Source organism: Chaetura pelagica, unplaced genomic scaffold (genome assembly GCF_000747805.2).
Source record: "Chaetura pelagica isolate M959 unplaced genomic scaffold, ChaPel_1.0 scaffold911, whole genome shotgun sequence".
Lineage (NCBI taxonomy): Eukaryota > Metazoa > Chordata > Aves > Apodiformes > Apodidae > Chaetura > Chaetura pelagica.
In genome coordinates, this window is record NW_009952354.1 from 56,927 (window position 1) to 71,943 (window position 15,017).

General features: G+C 49.7%; 1 protein-coding gene across 1 annotated transcript in view; it reads right to left on the reverse strand.

The window, feature by feature from the left end:
- LOC104397827 (ran-binding protein 10-like) overlaps nucleotides 1-15,017 on the reverse strand; it is a 95,172-nt gene that overhangs the window by 43,337 nt on the left and 36,818 nt on the right. Inside the window, exons 5-6 of the mRNA XM_010007839.1 lie at nucleotides 9,865-10,032; nucleotides 2,016-2,038 (exon numbers count right to left, since the gene is read on the reverse strand). Coding sequence (XP_010006141.1) covers nucleotides 2,016-2,038; nucleotides 9,865-10,032 — 191 coding nt within the window. The remainder of the gene's footprint in view (nucleotides 1-2,015; nucleotides 2,039-9,864; nucleotides 10,033-15,017) is intronic.

The following is a 15,017-nucleotide window of genomic DNA, read 5'->3' on the forward strand; positions in this document are numbered from 1 at the left end:
GGGGCATCACTGCAATCAACGGATCTATGTGTTCTCCACTGTTGCCCTGAACTTTCTTACTGGAAGCTGCTGCCAGAGTATTTTACATCCCTGATGAAAAGGGAAGGGGTGGTAGTGGAGCTCTGAGGCTGGGTCTTTGATGGCCTCAAGACAGCAAGGCACCCACACAAGAAGTTCCACTTCTGATGGATTCATTTCATTTTAAGAACAGGCCTATGGATCCAAAGGAAAGCTCCAAAGCACCACCAACACAAGGGGAAAAGAAAAGGCTACCCCTGTAAAAATACCTCTAAAGTTCACCAGTAATTCAGCTTCCAAAGAAGATGAACCACCTGAAAACAGGTGGTCAGAGTCTATCTGGAAGATTTCTGAATTCAGGCTATTTTGAGAAAAAGCTTATGGATAGGAACTGAATCCCTGCATCCACTTCCATGTGGGAAATGGAAAAATGGCATCAGAAAAGGTTCAGGGATGCCTGGTGCTCACTCTGGACCAGTTTTTTTAAGTTGTCTTTACTGCTGCAGAGACCTGAAGCACTGGCAATGTCACTGGTCTCTCCTTGGGGCCTTCTGGGGTTGTGGATTTTGCTTTTTCCTAAAGGGATTAAGATGGTTACGGGGTAGAACTTGGAGGAATCCTGGTTAGGTTGGAAAAAAGGAGCTGACATGTCCTGGGAAGGGACTCCTTCCCTCTACTTTCACTGAGGGGGCTACATCTGCAGAACCTCCTTGGTTCACCCTCTCCACCTCCACATCTCCAGGGCAAGACAGACACAAATGGGGTCCTGCAGTTCTGCTGGGATGGATGGAGGGCTGGAGAGCCTGGAGTGCAAGGAGAGGGAACCAGCTTGGAGAGGCAAAAGGGAAAATCTACCTGCAAGTCTTCCAAGTGATCAAAGAGATGGAGATGGATCCCTCTCAGAGAAAGGGCAACGGGAACGAGATGCAGCCAGGGAAATTCTGATGGGTCATAAGGAACAAGTTCTTCCTTGTGAGGATGACTAAGGACTGGAACAGGTTCCCAGAGAGACTGGAACACCTCTGTCCTCAGGGAGTTTCAAAACTCAACTGCATCAAGTCCTGACCAACCTGCTCTACCTTTCAGATTATCAAAGCTCAAAAAACAAAGAGAAAAACAAAACCCAAAGGAAAAAATGAAGAAGCTTTACACTTTTTAATTAACTCCACTTTTTAGTGTTACAAACCCAAAGACTTCCAAGGCCAGGAATCAGACCTGCAAAATCCCTGGAAGTTAGAAGTAAGAAAACCCATATTTCAGCCACTCTGGGATATGTGCATCTTGGAGGGGAAGTTGGCTGCCCCCAGCTTGTCTCCAATCATCTCCATGTTCAAGTCCCTTTTTTTTTGCATGTGGGATGTGTCCTCTCTGTTTAGTGACTGTTGGGAACCACACATGCCCCCAGCACCCTGCAGACACCTGGAGACACCATCCCAAGCAGATGCTTCCAGAGAAGGGCAAGGGAGCTGGGGAAGGGGCTGGGGCACAAGTTTGAGCAGGAGCAGCTGAGGGAGCTGGAGGTGTCCAGCCTGGAGACAAGGAGGTGAGGGGAGACCTGCTGGCTCTGCAGCTGCCTGGGAGGAGGTTGGAGCCAGGGGGGTTGGTCTCTACTCCCAAGGAACAAGTGATGGGACAAGAGGAATCAACCACAAGTTGTGCCAAGGGAGGTTTAGAAGGGATACTGGGAGAAAATTCTTCACCCAAAGGTTGTCAGGCCCTGGCCCAGGCTGCCCAGGGAGGTGGTTGAATCTCCATCCCTGGCAACTGGCCACCAACATCAGAGGAAAAGTGTGCCTGAAACTTGGCAGGAGAATCCCAGAATCATTTTGGTTGGAAAAGACTCAGAAAAAGAACCATCCCCATGGTTCCATAAAATGTGTCACCACGTTTTTAACAGGGCATTCAACAGCAAGAGACAAGAAAAAAAAATCCCCCCCCTCATCCCCCACCCTTCTGTTTGCATTTTTGGTTGAAATACTGAAAGCAGGGGTACTTACAGGGAGGTCTGTAAAGGCTATACCTGTGGGGGGAAAACAGGAGAATTAAAAAGACAAAAGGATTTATTTTTTTCCCCCCTGCTTGGCCAAGTCCTTAACACGCTCCCAAAAGTCCCAGTAAATCCCAGCAAGAAATCTGTGGCAGTAAATCCCAGCTCAGCCCCTGCACCTCAGCACCTCTGGTATTTGGAAGCCACTTCCCTCCCTCTGCAAGGTTCTGCATCTGGAGAAAAGTTCATAGAAAAGCCTAAATGGTTCAGAACTTTCTGCCAAAAGTGTGATTTATTTTTTCCCCATCTCAGCTCTTCTTTTCTTTGTCACTAGGAAGGAGTTGGTTTCCAGGCCACACTTTGGCTTCAGAAACAGAGTTTTACTATAAAGTTGCTTCAGTTTGGCTGTAACCAGATCTTCTTACCAGCCTGAGAGACAAGAATGAACATTAAACACTTCCCATCACAGCAGGACCCAGCCAGAAGCACCTGAGAACCACCACGCAAAGAACAGCTTCATCCTCAGCTACACTGTCTGTCCCCAGTCAGAGGGAGGCTGGTCTGCACACCAGTATGACCAGTTTGGCACACATCCCACCTCTCTGCAGCTGTGAAGCAGCTGCACAGGAGCCAGAGCACATCCTTCTGGTTTTAATGGTAGGACTGTTCAACCAAGAGCTGCAAGGCAAGGTCACCAGCCTGACATGGTCATGATCAGCCTAGAATGGCAATTGAAACCAAATCCAGGAGTCATCACAGGAAACAAACAATTACTACTCAAACCAGCACAGATCCAAAATCAAACGCTTGGGGAAAAAATCCTGGATGTTTTCCTGCACAAACTGCCCCATGTACCCATGATGGCAGCGTGGAGCTCCCCTGCTGAGTGGCCTCTCTGCAATCCAACCAACAGCTCTGTCTTTATAAAATCAGTATCTACATCTAATATCTTATCAATATCTCCAGGGGGTGTCAGGAGGATGGGCCAGACTCTTCTCAGGGGTGTCCAGTGACAGGACAAGGGGCAATGGAACAAACTGGAGCACAGGAGGGACAAGCTAAACATCAGGAAAAACCTCTGTACTGTGGGGGTGACAGAGCCCTGGGCCAGGCTGCCCAGGGAGGTGCTGGAGTCTCCATCCCTGCAGACATTCCAACCCCACCTGGATGTGTTCCTGTGGGATCTCCTGTAGGTGACCCTGCTCTAGCAGGAGGGTTGGATTGGATGCTCTTCAGAGGTCCCTTCCAGCCCCCACCACTCTGTGACTGTGTGTGACAACTGGCTGGACTGACAGGATCGAAGGGTTGTGACCAGCAGCTCCAACTCCAAGTGTGGTCCAGCAGGGATTGATGGTAGGGCCAACAGTTCAATGTCTCTACTACCTGGAGGATGGGATGGTGAGCAGTCTCAGCAGGTTCACAGATGTTACCAAATGGGAGAGTGGACAATATCCTGGATGTCATAATGCTTTTCAGAAAGACCTCAAAAGGCTGGAGAAAAGAGCCAGCACAAAACTCATTAGGTTAGAATCACAGAATGTGTTGGGCTGGAAGGGTCCAACCTTTGAAGGTCATCTAGTCCAACCCCCTGCAATGAGAAGGACTTCTTTAACTCAGAGCCTTGTCCAACCTGACCTTGAACATCTCCAGGGATGGGGCCTCCAGCACCTCTCTGGGCAACCTGTTCCAGCGTCTCACCACCCTCACAGTGCAGAACTTCTTCCTAATGTCTGATCTAGTTTCCTAGATTCTGATCTAGTCTCCCTGCTCTAGTTTTAGACCTTTGCCCCTCGTCCTGTCTCTACACTTCCTTGTAAACAGCCCCTCAGTCCAACACAACAGTGCAACAGAGCAAGTGAAGAGCCCTTCCATCAGCTTGTAGCATTCCCAGGAAAGAGGACAGGCTGGGGCTGACTGGAGATAAGCAGATCTGCAGAACTGGAGGCAGAGGGTCCTGCTGGGCAACAAGCAAAGCAGGAGTCAGCAGCAGGTCCTTGCAGCAAAGCAGGTCAACCACATCCTGCGCTGTAGCAGTAGCACTGGAGCTGGAGCTGTGGTAGTGAGCTGGGCTGTAGCAGTAGGACTGTAGGTCAAAGGAAGGGATTTGCTTCCTTCTCTTCAACGCCTGTGAGTCCCAGTTTGGAGTATGATATTCACCTTTGGGCTCTCCAACACAAGACTGGGAGCAAAACTGGAGTGAGTCCAGCAGAGGCCCACAAGATGAAGAGAGGCAAAGGGCAACTGGGTCCTTCAGTTGTGTTCTGGGGTTCCTGCTGCCTACAACTACCTAATGGGAGGGTACAGAGAAGACAGAGCCTGACTCTTCCCTGAGATGGATGGTGACAGGACACAGGAGGCAACAGAGACAAGTTGCAATGTGGGAAATTCTGGTTAGGCACTAAGGGGAGGGAATTCAGTAGGAATGTGGTCAAACACTGAACCAGGGGACCAGAAAAGCCTCCTGCAAGATCTCTATGCTTAGAGACAGCAAAAACTTGACAGGTTTCTGAGTAATGTGATCTGGTTGGTTCTGCTTTCAGCAGGGTGTTGGATGCTTGACCTCCAGAGATTCCCCCCAAAGAAAACTACTCTGTGGTTCTATAAATAAACTTACTACTTTGCCTTTAAATTAAGGCATTTGTGTGCTTTGCACCCTCTGTTACCTAAGGTCAATAACATGCACAAATGTGTCTGTTTAGAGACATCATCTTGAACCTCTGCTGCTACACACCTGGATCAAACAAAACCAACAGCCAAAAGCAAAAGAACCGCAGGTCTAACTGGGCTCTGAATTTGAATCTGCACCTTTGCTCTGCAGCACCTCCAAAGCCTGGACACAACACAAAATAGAACCACAGAATCATAGAATGGTTTGGGTTGGAAGGGACCTTAAAGATCACCTAGATCCAATCCCCTGCATGGGCAGGGACACCCCCCACCAGCCCAGGCTGCTCCAAGCCCCATCCAACCTGCCCTTCAACACTGCCAGGGATGGGGCAGCCACAGCTTCTCTGGGCAACCTGGGCCAGGGTCTCACCAATGAACAAAGCCAATAGGAAGCAACAAGAAAGGAAGGGAATTAAATTACTCTGAGCTTAGAGAAGAGCAGTAGATGATTATCACTGCTGTCTCCTGAGTGTCCTCCTCTTGGGCTCTTCAGATGTATGGAACATGAGATGTAAGAGAAATTTACAGGTGTGAGACACCCCTGAGTGTTCATAGCTGGCTCAGTGTTGTACCAGCTCCTCCCTCAGCTGTAGGGGTGTAATCACACAATCATTCTGGTTGGAAAAGGCCTTTAAGATCATCAAGTCCAACCTACCAATCATTAACCCAACTCTACCGAGTCCAGCGCTAACCCATGTCCCTCAGCACCACATCTCCATGTCTCTTACACATCTCCAGGGATAGAGACCCAACCACTTCCCCGGGCAACTCAGCTACCTCCCTGACAGGAGGGATGATGTGGTTAGGAGAGACACTGATGGAAGCACTAGGGAGTCACAGGCCACCAGCTGGTCTGATACCCCCAAAAGCTGCAGGAACATTTCACTGTCTTTCTACAAAAGCAGAATGAAAACTTCAGCAAGGAAGAGTCTTGTTAAGGGCCACCAGTGTCTATTTGTGCCATTGATGAAGAAACACAACCTTCAAGAGAAGTGCTTCCCATTGAGGAGAGCATGTCTGAGCTCCTTAAGACCACAGGTCTCCATCATCTTCCGGCTGGGCAACTTCTCCCCAGTGCTGAACAGGGAGGTGTCAGAGGGGGGTGAGGAACCAACACCAGCTGGAGGCAGGAGCCACGATTTCTTTGAAAGTCCAAACACTTTCTGCCCTCTTGGAAGCATCTCCATGAAGATCTTGCCCAGAAAGCCAACGGTGTCCTGGGCTGCATCAAAGGAAGTGTGGCCAGCAGGTCAAGAGAGGTGATTCTCCCCTTCTTCTCTGCTCTGGTGAGACCCCCCCCGGAGAACTGTGTCCAGTTCTGGAGCCCCCAACACCACTTCTGTGTAAATACACACCAAAATGAAGGGACTAAAATGAGACTTGTGGTGAAATCTTCTTTTGCTGTTTCATCACCTTAGTGGCAGTGTATGGTGAACTTGTCTCATCCTTCAGCAGCAGCTCCTGCTCTACATCACCACTGTGGCTGTCACACCTCTACTTGTCCTCCCAGGACAGGACTGACCAGGACAATGTCCACAGATTATGAGTTAAATTTAGAATAACCCAGCTGTGAGAAATCTGGGCAATTAACTAATCCTTAGGGACCACAAATGGCTCCCAGTGTCTCTACTGGTGACCAATCTCACCAAGTCATAAGGCACAGGTCTTCCCATGGAGCATCACACCTGGTCTGGCTGATCAATAGTTGTCATTTCAAAAGACACCAGATCAGACACTCAGGTCCAAGCAGCCCCCCTGATTTGAGCTCTTTATAAAATTAGAAGGTTAAACACAACTCTCAAAGGATGCTCCATTCAGTGCTGAAGATCTCTTGATGTGGTGCAAAGCATCAGGGCTGAATGCCCAACCACTGTGATGCTTCTCAGAAGGCACCAGCCCCTTCCAGGCAACCATCCCCTCACAAATCAACCCACGGTGGGTATGACATTCAGAGGAAAAGTGAAAACAAATCTCCAAAAGAAGTTCTGTCTGCAGGAGCACCAGGGCTTCCTGCATCTGCTGCAGGGGAAGGATCCATCTTGAGATCAGAGGGAGAAAAGTCCACATCTCTGTACCTCTGCTACTCCTGGAGCACAGTGTGCCGCTCCACAGGATCACAGGCTGGCTGAGGTTGGAGGCACCTCTGCAGGGCAACAGCTCCAAGCCCTCTGCTCAAGCAGGGTCACCCAGAGCTGGTTGCTCAGGATCATATCCAGGTGATACCTCACGGATGAGACCCCACAACCTCTCTGGGCAAACCTGTGCCATTGCTTGGTTGCCCTCACAGTGACAAAGTGTTCCTGATGTTCAGAAGGAACCTCCTGGGTTTCAGGTGGTGCCAATCCTCTGGGTTTCAGTTTGTGCCCATGGCCTCTGGTCCTGGCCCTGGACACCCCTGAGAAGAGCCTGGCTCCACCCTCATTGCAGCCTCCCTGCAGCCATTTCTATCCACTGAAGAGCTCTCCCCTGGAGAGATGCTCCAGTCACAGGATCACAGGATGTCAGGGGTTGGAAGGAACCTCCAGAGATCACCGAGTCCAATCCCCCTGCCAGAGCAGGATCAAAACCAGGGCAGGTCACTCAGAAAGGCATCCAGACAGGGCTGGAAAGGCTCCAGAGAAGGAGACTCCAACACCTCTCTGGGCAGCCTGTCCCAGGGCTCTGTCACTCTCACAGCAAAGAAGCTCTTCCTCATGTTCAGGTGGAACTTCCTGGGCTCCAGTTTGAATCCATTGGCCCTTGTCCTGTCCCAGGGCACAAGTGACAAGAGCTTGTCCTGCCTTCTTGCTGCCCTCATGTATTGAGAGACATTCATTAGATCCCCCTTCAGTCTTCTCCTCTGCAGACTAAACAGCCCCAGGTCTCTCAGCCTCTCCTCCTCAGGCAGGTGTTCCAGTCCCTTCATCATCCTCAGCCTCCCTTGGACTCTCTCCAGATCCCTGTCCCTCTGGAACTGGGGAGCCCAGAACTGGACACAACACTCCAAGTGAAGTCTCACCAGTCCCCTAACCATCTCAGAGATTTCAACAGATTCTCTCTAGTATGTCCATCTCTCATGTGAGGGAGCCTCGTGCTGTCCCAAGAGCTCCCCAGCAGTTGTGCCCCCTCCAGACACACTGCACCCCAATCCCAGCCCTCCCACTAGCCCAGCCACCAACTCCAAATGACTTCTGTTCTGAGAAATGTTTGGAGCAGGGTATTTTTCTACCAGCTTCTTCATCTGGAATTCAACCAAGAGGAACTAACACACTGAGGAGAAGCCAAGGGAAGGAGTGTCTGTCCTTACCAAACCAAAGGAATTCCAGCCCAAAAAGTGAGATGAACTTCTCAAAATGTACAGCATGTCTTATGTCACCAAAAAAATGCACAAGAATTTATCCAGGGTGGAGAATCTCATCCAAGGGCAAGACATTTCAGGTGAAAATGGACATAACTTTCTATTTGAGATCAATCAGCTAGGATGGATGCCTGGAAAATACCTGAGAGAGGTTTCTTTGGGCAAAATTTTGAAGTTCTTAACTTCAGGGGAACTACTGAAATAATTGTGGAATGGACCAAATTACAGGAAAGAGCTTAACTAAGACTTCTTCTGCTGGATTAATCCTTGCTTTTGGAATGCTTGGACCACTGTGTTAAGGCCCACAGATGGAGAAGCCACTTCATAAAGTATCACTGATTGAATGTCCTTGCATGTAGCTGATGAATACAGTAATTAAGCTTCCCATTTCTTTGTCTCCCTGCTGCCCAAACATCAGCCATCCTCTCCAGCCTCCAGGAGCAGGAACCAGGGATTAAATCCTAACCGACTCAACTGGAAAGGCTCCAGAGAAGGAGACTCCAACACCTCTCTGGGCAGCCTGTCCCAGGGCTCTGTCACTCTCACAGCAAAGAAGCTCTTCCTCATGTTCAGGTGGAACTTCCTGGGCTCCAGTTTGAATCCATTGGCCCTTGTCCTGTCCCAGGGCACAAGTGACAAGAGCTTGTCCTGCCTTCTTGCTGCCCTCATGTATTGAGAGACATTCATTAGATCCCCCTTCAGTCTTCTCCTCTGCAGACTAAACAGCCCCAGGTCTCTCAGCCTCTCCTCCTCAGGCAGGTGTTCCAGTCCCTTCATCATCCTCAGCCTCCCTTGGACTCTCTCCAGATCCCTGTCCCTCTGGAACTGGGGAGCCCAGAACTGGACACAACACTCCAAGTGAAGTCTCACCAGTCCCCTAACCATCTCAGAGATTTCAACAGATTCTCTCTAGTATGTCCATCTCTCATGTGAGGGAGCCTCGTGCTGTCCCAAGAGCTCCCCAGCAGTTGTGCCCCCTCCAGACACACTGCACCCCAATCCCAGCCCTCCCACTAGCCCAGCCACCAACTCCAAATGACTTCTGTTCTGAGAAATGTTTGGAGCAGGGTATTTTTCTACCAGCTTCTTCATCTGGAATTCAACCAAGAGGAACTAACACACTGAGGAGAAGCCAAGGGAAGGAGTGTCTGTCCTTACCAAACCAAAGGAATTCCAGCCCAAAAAGTGAGATGAACTTCTCAAAATGTACAGCATGTCTTATGTCACCAAAAAAATGCACAAGAATTTATCCAGGGTGGAGAATCTCATCCAAGGGCAAGACATTTCAGGTGAAAATGGCCATAACTTTCTATTTGAGATCAATCAGCTAGGATGGATGCCTGGAAAATACCTGAGAGAGGTTTCTTTGGGCAAAATTTTGAAGTTCTTAACTTCAGGGGAACTACTGAAATAATTGTGGAATGGACCAAATTACAGGAAAGAGCTTAACTAAGACTTCTTCTGCTGGATTAATCCTTGCTTTTGGAATGCTTGGACCACTGTGTTAAGGCCCACAGATGGAGAAGCCACTTCATAAAGTATCACTGATTGAATGTCCTTGCATGTAGCTGATGAATACAGTAATTAAGCTTCCCATTTCTTTGTCTCCCTGCTGCCCAAACATCAGCCATCCTCTCCAGCCTCCAGGAGCAGGAACCAGGGATTAAATCCTAACCGACTCAACTGGGCAGCCAAGAAACCACTTCACATGCTGCGAGGATTGATGTCTTAGAGCCAATTTGTATCTTCATTTTCTCCAATCTTACCCACAAAGGTGGGACAAGAGTTACAGAACATGCAAAGCAGCGAGAGCAGGGCAGGAGGTCCCTCTCCTGGGAACACCATCTTTCCTCACCCAAACTGTGGCCATTCTTTGTGTAGAAGCAGGTGTTGTTGATCAGGTTGACACAGCAGCCGATGACATCCCCAGTGGTGAAGGTGGGACCATAGGGCTGGCCTGTTCCTGAGGAGCAGAAGGAGTGCCCATCATCACCGTGGTACCCATAGGAATGTTTATCCCATCCTGCAGGAGACAGGAGAGAACAGCTCAGCAATGAAGCCAGGTCAGCAGAACAACATGACAGCTCTAGCTCTCAGGCCATCACTTCCTTGGTAGGAAATTCAAAACTTTTTATTCCCACTCCTGGTCCATCTGGAGCTTAATTTTCACCTCCCAGGAGCTCAAAAAGAAATCACTGGTCATGGATTGTAACACATCGTTTGGGTTTCAACCTCACTTGTCATTTATGAGAACAAATAAAACCAACAGATTGCCAAAAGGCATTTTGAGAAAGATTTTTTGGTTGTAAAAACCAACATTCAAACCCTGTTACTGCTTTCCCTTGCCTGGGGTGAAACAAGCTCCTCTTTGGAAAACGTTCCTGTTTCCAGAGGAAAACAGCAAAAAAAAAACAGCAAAAGCACCTAATATAATAATTCCTAGCCAACACAGGGTGGTCCTTAAGCTCACAGGTGGGACCAAACAGCCAAAGGCAATTCTTGCCTTATCCCACTTCTATTTCCCTTCCAAGAGGTGAGAAGGATTTCTGTGTCCCCCTCGAGTAGCAGCATTTCCCATTCTGTGGACAGCTTGAAAATCACCACCCTTGAAAATGTCAGATTTTCAATATGGTCAATTCTAACAGTATCACAGAATCCCAGACTGATTTGGGTTGGAAGGGACCTCAAAGATCACCCTATCCCAACCCCCTGCATGGGCAGGGACACCTCCCACCAGCCCAAGCTGCTCCAAGCCCCATCCAACCTGCCCTTCAACACTGCCAGGGATGGGGCAGCCACAGCTTCCCTGGGCAACCTGGGCCAGGCTCTCACCACCCTCACAGCAAACAATTTTCTCCTCATGTCTCACCTCAACCTCCCTCTTCCAGTTTTCATCCCTTCCCCCTTGTCTGCTCCCTCCCTGCCCTTGTCCTAAGTCCCTCCCCAGCTTTCCTGGAGCCCCTTCAGGCACTGGAAGCTGCTCTAAGGTCTCCCTGGAGCCTTCTTTTCTCCAGGCTGAACACCCCAACTCTCCTAGCCTGGCTCCAGAGCAGAGCTGCCCCAGCCCTTGGATCAGCTCTGTGGCCCTAACAAGGCATCCTGCAACAAGGCAAAAAAAGACTGAAGATCCTTGCAAGGCACAGAGAAGAGCCCTGCAGGTGGCCTGGACACTTCTGCAGGCCATTGTTTTCCTACAAAAACAACCCCAACATGAGGGCATTCAAAATTTACTCCTGTCAAACAGTGCTCAGCTACATGCCCTCAGTATCTTATCAGCAGCAGGACACACCTGCTCAGGGTTTCTCAGAAAAGCAGGAACCATTGGGTGCAGGGCAGAGGTCCTCCCAGCTCTGCAGCACAGCACGTGAAGGCCAACGGGGGAGCCAGGGAATGGAGCAAGACTCAGACACACCACGGTCCGCGATTTTGGACCTCGGGGCAAAGTTTAGGAGTGAAAGGTGTGAAGGACTCCTAGCCCAGCCTAGAAACAAGTGAATGATTTCCTCTGTTAAACTCCCCCCCCACAGAACAGATGGAGATATCCCAAGAGTCAGCTCTGCCTCCTCTCAGGCCAGCCCTAAACAAGCTGTTGACAGGAACACCAGCCCTGTTCCATATCTTCATGAAAGACAGAGACACCAACACAGGGAGCACCCCCAGCAAGGCCCAGAACACACCAAACTGGGCTGCCAGAAACAGAGGAGGAACTGATGGGGCTCCAGAGGCTGCTGACAAACAGCCACTGCTAAGACTCCAACCAGGAAAAATATCAGTGACATACTGAGGTTTTCACACTCTGGCTCCTTTCCCCTGTCCCTTCTCTCTGCTGGCCCCACTGATCTGTTTGAGTCTCCCCAGACACGGACATGTCACTTCTGTCCCCTCAGAACGTCTCTAACGAAGCGGCTCCACGACTCCAGGTGACAACTCTCAGCAGTTCAGCTCCTCAGCTACTTAATAACACAACCCAAATACCAACTCGTAGTTCTTGGGCATACAAAGCACTCCTGGCATCAGAAAGAGTTCATGAGAACAAGGCATCAGTTACAGCTCAGCAGCCATTGATCCCACATTGTGCACCAGGTAGGGGCTCCCATGAGAAATGCTGGGAGAGTTGGGGTGTTCAGCCTGGAGAAGAGAAGGCTCCAGGGAGACCTTAGAGCAGCTTCCAGGGCCTGAAGGGGGTCTAGGAAAGCTGGGGAGGGGCTTGGGACAAGGGCAGGGAGGGAGAGGACAAGGGGGAAGGGATTAAAACTGCAGGAGGGAGATTGAGGTGAGACATGAGGAAATTCTTGAGTCTGAGGGTGGTGAGAGCCTGGCGCAGGCTGCCCAGGGAAGCTGTGGCTGCCCCATCCCTGGCAGTGTTGAAGGGCAGGTTGGATGGGGCTTGGAGCAGCCTGGGCTGGTGGGAGGTGTCCCTGCCCATGCAGGGGGTTGGGACCGGTGGCCAGTCACAAGTGGTGTCCTCAGCGCTGTGTTGGAACCATTTCTGTTTAAGATCTTTATTGATGATTTTGAGAAGGACACAGAGTGTATCATCAGTGAGTCTGCAGATGACACCAAGCAAGGTGGGAGTGCTGATCTGCATGAGGATCATTGGGCTGATGTCAATGGTCTGGGCTTCAACAAGGCCAAGTTCCAGGTCCTGCATGTGGGCCACAACAACCCCAGGCAATGCTCCAGGCCTGGGAAAGTGTAGCTGGAAAGTGTCTGGCAGGAAAGGACCTGGGGGTTCTCACTGACAAGGGGCTGAACATGAGCCAGTGTGTGCCCAGGTGGCCAAGAAAGCCCATGGCATCCTGGCTTGTACTAGAAGTAGTGTGACCAGCAGAAGCAGAGAGGTGATTGTTCCCCTGTGCTCAGCACTGGGGAGGCCTCACCTGGAGTGTTGTGTCCAGTTTGGGGCACCTCAATTCAAGAGAGATCTTGAGGTGCTGAAGCCAGGACAGAGGAGGCAACGGAGCTGGGGAAGGGCCTGGAGAATCAATCTGATGAAGAAGGCTTGAAGGAGCTGGGAATATTTAGTTTGAGGAAGAGGAGTCTGAGGGGAGACCTCATCAGTCTCTACAACCACCTGAAAGGTCACTGTAGAGAGGTTGGTGCTGGTCTCTTCTCACTGTAATTAGCAACAGAATAAGAGGGAAGGGCTTCAACCTGCAACAGGGGAGGGTCAGACTGGACATTAGGGAGGATTTTTTCACAGCAAGAGTGGTCAGACACTGGGATAGGCTGCCCAGGGAGGTGGTGGAGTCACCATCCCTGGGTGTGTTTAAGGGTGTTGATGGAGATGGTTTAGTGGAGAACTTTGCAGAGCAGGGATGATGGTTGGACTCGGTGACCTCAAGGAGCTTTTCCAACCTGAATAGTCCTATGATTCTCTGATCTTTAAGGCCCTTCCAACCAAACCATTCTATGACTCTATGAAATGCAGCTGCATGCCCAACCATGAGGACAATCTCACAATATCCTTGTCTCAATACAGACACTACAGGCTCTGTAGCATAAGAAAAGGTTTCATTACCTACAGATCCCAATAGATCCTACTGAAAAACACCTGCTCCTGTGTGACTTGTGCTCCACAGGGTCAGGACGTGCTGTCCCACCAAAGGTGATGACAAACCCATCGATGGAATGAACTCCCATGAGAAGTGACTGAAGAAAAGCTTTAAGGACAGTGTCCAATTTGGTGTGTACTGGGTTGGATATCATTTTCCACAGGCAACCACTGATCCCACCAGAGAGGGATCTCACTCACTCAGCACTATGCTAATGATACTCAGAGCTAAGTTTTTCAACTCCAACTTGGGGTTGTGCTGGATCTGGACCCGACTGTGCACCAAGTGTTTTACATCTGCCAACCTTATCAAATCATCATGGTCACCTTAGCAAAACAAGCCTGATCCATTTCAGTACTTGGTAGAAACACAAGCTGAGTGATGTTCATTATGTGTCTAACCTTGAGTTATTTATTCATCAAATAAGGTACCAGCATTTCTAAAATTCTGCCCCAAATAAACACAAGGGCAGTGGAGCACGGGTCACACCACCAGTGGCCAACTCCAGCCAAGTCTTCTGCAATTTCCTAATGATTTGACTTCAAAATAACAATCAGCACTTCTAATCCTTCTAGGTCAAAGTTATCTGGGCCTATTGATTTAAATACCACCTCCCTGTTGAAAGTGGCATGATCTTGGGTGGCCAGAGAGGGGAGTAACTCATCACAGGTGGGTTTCAGATACATCCTCCAACTTCTTTCCAGAAACAAGGACACTTGCTGGAAACTCGGGACTTTCCTGCATCATTTCCAATTGACTATCGCCACCTAGTAACAGGTCTCTGATATTACAACCGTGCCTTAGATACTGGTCATGCCTCTGGTTCCTCAACAGCTTCTCTTTTTGCAAAACCTACCAGTGCTTCAGTGAGAGGCCTGAAGCAGACTTCCCAGGTGCCTTCCCCACACCTAGTTCTCCAAGTTCTCCAGAAAAGACCTGAGTTACTTCAGGACACAGTTACAGGATCATGTCATAAATGCTCACTCCTGGGTGAGCACAGGAGTCAGATGAGGTCTGTTGCCTCCCACCCTCATCCTACATCCATCCCTGGTCAATCCCATTTTGCCCATTCCATGTCAGCCCTGCTTTACTCTTGTCATTTTGGGCAGATCTTGTGGTGAGACCCAACATCTGTATCTGGGCTCAGGCTCACACAACAGCAAAAGGAAAGTAGAAGAACTGGGCTGGGACACCATTTACCTCTTAGGGCTGTGGAAAGAACACAGTATTTGAACTTCCCCTTTCCAGAGTGCCACAGAACTTCTGGGAGGCACTGGGTAAAATGGGCATCATGGCACATGACACATGAAAGAACACCAGGGCCTGAATATGCTGCTCAGCCTGGGAAGCAAGGACCATCAGGCCACCAAGGCAACATGACACAGGATGCCCTGGTGGGAATGACCATCAGTAAAAGTTTCATCACGTCTTTGCTGGCCCATTGCTCCTTCTG